Raw genomic sequence first — 6,727 nt, 5'->3', positions numbered from 1 at the left:
AATGGTATTCTTATGTTTCTATAATTATTATATTTTTGTTAGATGTTGTAAATTGTCAAGACATTTCGAGAATCTGTCCCCACATGCAACGTTGCAGCAAAGAAAGTGGTGTTACATCTTCTATTGACTACCCTGTACCATATCCAAGGGGATTGCATTGTTCATCGGAACTACAAGCACCTGCAAATTCATATATCAAACTTGAAATGAGATGGAAATTGATTAGGTAAAAGAAATAATCAGCAAGGTAATAGGTTCTTTTTTTCAAAATTACGTCACACAGTTACACAAAACGTTCTTTATATGCTGTATAATGTATTTGTCCCGCCATACATAATGTACTGATTAGAAGTCTGGGGTAACACGTATCTTATATATTTTCATATTATATTCGCTATTCAAAAGAAATTGGTCACAATAATTACATTTAGTCACTGGAATGTCTCGTGAGAGCCATCGTTCAGAAAGCTGGGTATCTTAGACATTTATCAACAACATAAACTACAGCTTGGTGTATCTGTCCACGATGAATTGCATGCAAGCTTACCGCATATTTTAATGGGCCTTCTCACATTAGTCAGCCATTCATATAAACAAGACAAAACATTAGAAATGACTTTTGTATTCGGGCATAAGCAGGTAAACGCATTATGAAGTACCCTGGTACAAACTTAAGGCTTGGAATAGCATCCCAGTCGGCATGAGAAATCTTGACAGCAGAATTATTTCAAACACGAATACAAGCGATATCTATTGACATGCACACTTACATTGAACCTGCATAAATTACACTGTCTTTATAGCCTTTTGATTCATTCATTTCAAAGTATCGATTCGTATTTTTGTATTTCTTTATTTTTGCTTTTCTCGATTTGTTTATTTGTTTTTTCATATAATGTATTTATTCATTCATTTATACTTTCCGGTTTAGAAAAAACAAATATTTGTGAACAGCTTTGCCCAATTACTCAGTTCGAGACCGGGGCGGACTCGACTCGTTGCATGTTGACAACTTTTTTCCCGTCTCCCCTTTTCCCACTTTATTCATTGTTCTTCTATCTGTAAAAATCTGTAATATTTCCATAAAGAAAAATAAACTGTTCTCGTACCACTTCAATGGCTTTAGTCCAAATGCCGAATGGACATTTCTGTAAGTATATTCCTAGTATAGCGAGATGCCTCAGCAATTTGTATCACTGACGCCGTTGTATTATTCAATAGGTTTGAGACAGTCTAGCATTATGATGTCACGCGTTGAAAATAAATTCGACCAATTTCTCGACATCGTCAGCAATCATTGACCCTGTAACTACGTTTGCTATACACATACGTGTCTATATATATATATATATATATATATATATATATATATAATATATATATATGAAATATAGTGCAATCCCCTTGGATATATATATATATATATATATATATATATATATATATATATATATATATATATATATATATGCTGACATCTATACACACATCAGTACAAATGTTCCTACCCCTATGTTAACGATTGTGTTGGTTTCCTATGATAATGGCATAAGAACAGATTGCGTGCTATTCATATACTGTTTCGTAGTTTTAATTCCTTGAGTCTAGCCTGAGAGAAAATTCGGGCAATTCTAATGCTGAAGGCACAACATCTAATGTCGTTATTTTACAGTAATATACATCATATTCAGTGATTAATTGTTATTCTGGGTAAACAGAACGCACATTTCCCATCATTGTGGACAAGCATTAGAGTTACACTTTTCGCTTTCATTTATATTAAAATAAGGGTAGCTATTTGTGATGACAATGGTGTGTATACTGCTCGGAATCTTATGATCTTGTGCTCTTCTGATTAAAATTTGTTAAATGGTTAATCTTTCTCATGAATGCAGACATGTGCGTGTGATATTAAAAATAACTTTACGTAAAATAACATCTGCATTGGTTCATATCTGGATTTATGAGCTAGCAGCCATCTGTTCTCGTAAGTGATAAGAGTAACAGCAAGTATATTATTTGACTCTGATTCGGAATGGGGTCGGTTCTTTTCACTTCGCTGGTAAGAACTTGAGTAATTAGATGATAATCCAAACAGATACGTTTCTGTATTTCAAGAATTTTTTTATTGGAACATAGCTAGCATTGTAGTGTTTACACAAAAGATTTCATAATGTTAGTCAATGTACAAAAGTATGGAGAGAACACGATTGGAACTAATTTTGGATAATTGGATGGTGAAGTAATTTCAGTTTAATTTACAAACGTAAGCTTATCTGCTTTTCTTTGTTTTATGAGTAATTTGTAATATTGCAACATTCAGCTATAGAGCCCCTAATATTATTCAGAAATGTGAAAAATATGAACACCCAATTATCCCAAATTAGTTCTAATCGTGTTATGGTTTCTTTATAGAAAGTGCATACTTGAGATAATAGTTGTCTAAAACCTGACGCAAATATACAGCGAATTCATAGTTTCCTGTTTTTCATATCCAAACAGCTCTAATAAAGGGCCTTTAGTTGTAATGCTTTTTCACGAATTTTGCTTTGTATGTCAATTTACTGTTCTTGTTCTACTCTCCCATTCATGTTGAAACACCAACTGTCTACCTTGTCAACACAGCGTTTATACATGTTAAATGAACTGTTATTGTTTACGTTTGAATTGAAGTCCTGAACTAATTTACTTGTCAAAAGTTAAAATACAGTCTATACATGGGAAAGTGACAAATTCACCAAAATAAACGAGATGGTCCTTTTGTATAAATTATCGCAGTATCAATGACAGTTTTAAGAATTGAATTAAAACGAATTAAACGAATATCTTTAAAATTTGGGCGGAATAAGTGTTTCCATTGATTAGTGAATCCACCAAGTCACAATTATTAAATTTCTCTTTTCTTTCTATAACATGTTTTGAGATTACAAACTCTTTAAATTGAGGACTGGTTTCAATAACATCATATAATCTAAAAGACCGCTAAACCGCGATATTCAACGTAGTATATAACAAGATAATCGTCTTCGCTTTGTTTGTAATGTGAACTATGTTGATAACTTTGCTCAGTTGAGACGGTCACGTTTTATTTATTTATTTTTTTTCATTTTAATAATATAGCTTATCTTTTATTCTCAAATAATCAAGGCGAAATATTTTTTTTGTACAGAAAGAGAACCAGTACTTTAAGCACAATGTCTTCGTGTTTTCGAAAATGGGGGTAGCATATTTGACTCAAACACAAGTTACATTTGAAAAACCTGGTAAAGTAACTCGTCCCTTGTTCTTCACCTCGGCTAAATCTCCACTGTTCATCTTCAACAGAAGATGGCGCTCTGCTCTGACAGGATGATATGCCTGTTTGGGCTGAGGTGGGCACTTCTCAGCAAAGTAGTGACAAGTGATATGAGCCTTCCAGTTCGGTCGTACGTAACCATACACGTCAATTTCTTCGCATTGCGGTAGCATCAACAGCACTCCTTTAAGATGCATGGATAGGAAACAAGGCATACATTAGTACGGAGACGACAGTGACAGATCGCGTTAAGATGTCGCACGCAGTCTCAACAGACAAATGTGCGCACAAACAAATTACATAAGAGTTCTTATAATATAACGAATTGATAACTAAAAATCCCATGAGACATACATACATACATACATACATACATACATACATACATACATACATACATACACACATACATACGCGCGCGCGTGTGTGTGTGGTATTTACACAAAAAGTCTATTTATTTACTTATGTATATAGTTTTTATTTATTTATTTATTTATCTATCTATCTATCTATCTATCTATCTATCTATCTATCTATCTGTCTGTCTGTCTATCTATTCATTCACTAATCTATTCCTTCATCCGTCCATCCATCCATTCATTCATTCATCTATTTTATTCATTCGTTCATCTAGTTATTTATCAACTCACCAACAAATCCCGAGGATGGGGTATGGGGTGGGAGGGGTTCGTTATAGAACTCCTGGATAACATCCCACCCACGCCATAGTGAAACCGGATTAACGACATACATTGGGTTTGTTGAAAGTTCTGAAGTCCACTCTGAGTAAGCTGTTATGAAGGTTTTACTGCGTTTCATCCACTGCAGGAACGGGCATAGATTGGTTATATATCTCCAAAATGAATACATCAAATAGTGCAATGACATGTACATCAAACAGCGGAGCTGAACACCAATTCTAAATCTTGTATACGATTAAACATGAAAGTGAAAAGACTTATAGATTAAGATTTTTGCAACACTTTGCACATTTTTATGGACACACTGAGACCCTACACCCTGACACCCAACACCCTTACACCCTACACCTTACCCCCTGACACCCTAACCGTAACCCAAAAGCCTGTAACTGAAACAGTTCTGCAGAGATTCCTACTTATTGACTTACATACTTTCTATGCGGCAATTTTGTACATTTTTAAAACCCAAAATTGAAGTAGACCACTGCACTATCCACATGCTACTATCATTACAATTGCGTATTTAGTGACGTAGTTACGGGCGCTGATTGAATGCATCTTATGACGGCAATCTTACCTGATAAAGATTTCCATTGTAAATTCCATCCGTTGTCTTCCATATCACTAATGTGGTGTCTTTCAACATGTCTTTCCTTTTCGTAAGTTGCTCTGTGAACTCTTTTTTCTCAAGGAATTGATTATTGATTATTCTTATTGTCGTTTTCGTTCCGACGTCTCGTTCGAAATTTTTTACCGGAGCGAAATTAAATCTCACGACGGCATCATGTAGATCTGCAATTGTTAAAGTGATAATATCGTTAAGAGAGACAAAATAAAATTGGCTGTGGGATATACCTGCAAATAGATAAACGTTTGGAGAAAACTTCAGTCGCCCTATTTTTCCATATAATAGGATCCACCCACTCTATTGGAATCACTGAAATTTTACCTAATAATGTTTTTTCTCACTCATAGAGAAAGACAGAAGATGTCTAATGACAGATCAAAGCTTGAATTTTTCCATTGTGTTCTGTCCATGTGTAAAATGAAGTTGCTTGTTCTAATGTTAATAGATGAAACTAGGGGCATAGGCGGTAATGTCGTCATGCTATTCTCGTCATTTCTTCGTCACGTGACTGATTATTATACATTTATGCAGAATGCATAAATGAGTGTTGTTTCAGTATGCGTGACCGACCCTGGGAAGAAATATTCATATTTATTCTATTACGGATCATGCATCGTAATTATCTGTTGGTGGTGTATGCCATACATTTGATTATATTCAGTGTGGTTCTATTCTAAAAATCAAGCCAAAATGCCAGGTCCTTTATTATTCTGAGCGATCTGTTTAAATTTTTATGTCCATTTTTATCCGTAAGGTAGTACGTATACAAGTCTCGAAATTGAAAGACTTGAACTTTATGTCAAACTTTCCTCCGGGAAATTTTAAGCCTTTGGAAATCATGAGTAAACTTCAGTGGTCACTGTGCCAAACGTTGGAAATACTCTCAAAAGTTACACCTATAGTCTTTCAGAGTCGACGGGTTGTTGCAAATGCGACGTCCGAGTTTTGAATGAGTGTTGTGCATGATTTGAGAGAATCCTCTCTGTTTAAATCCAAAAATGTATTTTCAACAACCGAATTGACATTGTTGTATGTATACGTAGGCCTTTGTAGCGGAGTTGGAAGACGACCCTTTGACTTGAAAACAACACAATAATCATATCACGATTCGTAAACGCTGTAACTGCAAAAGATCATTGAATACGATTTACTCAGAGAAGACAGTTTACTCACCGATTTCAGCTCCAAGTTCAGAATTTTTCATGAAAGCTGAACTTCCGACGATCGCACAAGTTCTATACAAGGGAGTTTTGCTGATGAGAGGGGCATTTTGAAAATATTTTCCGAGTCCAAGTTCTCTAATTGGGCTTGTAATTCCATCAATAATCTTGATGTAGGCTTTAGTTTTCATTGTACAGAGGGCGTCCGATGCACTCGCCGTTGTCCAACCTTTTGATCTTTTATCGAACTTTTGGAAGTTTGACAAACCTTTGCTAAACATGCTCTCATATTGATTAAGGTAAGACCTGAGTATCGGGTTTGACATGTTGTATGCATAATTTATGTCTCTGATTACATCGCGAGTATCCATTCCGTCATCCCCCCCCCTCTCGCGATGCTGACCCCATCTCCTCCCCCTCGCGATGCTGATCCCAACTTATCTTTATTTGAAATATTGTTATATTTTAGGTCGCATGTTACAGAACTTTTATAATTTCCGCTTTCCCGAATACAGTTGTTACTGTGAAAATACTGCTCACACAAATCACAAAGCATACTCGTTCCAAGTTTCGGTATTTTGTCATAATCGAGGAGAGATGCGTTTGGTAACTGATGATGGCAGTCCCGTTACAGTCTTGACAGCATATCCTGCAGAACAAAGATATGAAATATCTGTTAATAATTTGGGTGTGTTGAAAAGATGTGCTTCAAGTATATTAATATTTGTCAGTCTAACAAAGAAATAAAAATAAAATAAATGAAGCAAATAAATGAAAAAACAAACAAACAAAAGCAAATAAATAAATTGTTTTTAAGTTGTTAGATATGTGAGAACTGCTTACTATTATTACAATTTCTAGCGGTAGCTTCATAAAGCATATTGAAATTCTGATCCTGTCAACACATTAGTATGTGTGTGTACTCATTGACAAGTGTACTGTT

At 35.0% G+C, this 6,727-nt stretch overlaps 1 protein-coding gene across 1 annotated transcript; it reads right to left on the bottom strand.

The window, feature by feature from the left end:
* Nucleotides 1–2,175: 2,175 nt before the first annotated feature.
* LOC139136251 (beta-galactoside alpha-2,6-sialyltransferase 2-like) lies at nucleotides 2,176–6,430 on the bottom strand. The gene is made up of 4 exons (XM_070703982.1): nucleotides 5,798–6,430; nucleotides 4,574–4,788; nucleotides 3,946–4,117; nucleotides 2,176–3,479 (listed from the first exon to the last, which is right to left on the bottom strand). The coding sequence occupies exons 1-4, from the start codon at nucleotides 6,153–6,155 to the stop codon at nucleotides 3,235–3,237; spliced, it is 990 nt and encodes a 329-aa protein (XP_070560083.1). The 5' UTR covers nucleotides 6,156–6,430; the 3' UTR covers nucleotides 2,176–3,234.
* Nucleotides 6,431–6,727: the final 297 nt, after the last annotated feature.

This window comes from Ptychodera flava, chromosome 7 (assembly GCF_041260155.1).
Source record: "Ptychodera flava strain L36383 chromosome 7, AS_Pfla_20210202, whole genome shotgun sequence".
NCBI classification, from domain to species: Eukaryota; Metazoa; Hemichordata; class Enteropneusta; family Ptychoderidae; genus Ptychodera; species Ptychodera flava.
Note: the sequence above shows the minus strand (reverse complement) of the source record. Positions and strands in the feature narration are given on the sequence as shown.

Coding starts and splice junctions, on each gene's coding strand:
- LOC139136251 (XM_070703982.1), bottom strand. CDS start 6,155: ATGGATACTCGCGATGTAATCAGAGACATAAATTATGCATACAACATG. Junction 4,789..5,797: donor TGAACTTGGAGCTGAAATCG/GTGAGTAAACTG, acceptor TAACAATTGCAG/ATCTACATGATGCCGTCGTG. Junction 3,480..3,945: donor CCCATCCTCGGGATTTGTTG/GTGAGTTGATAA, acceptor TGCATCTTAAAG/GAGTGCTGTTGATGCTACCG.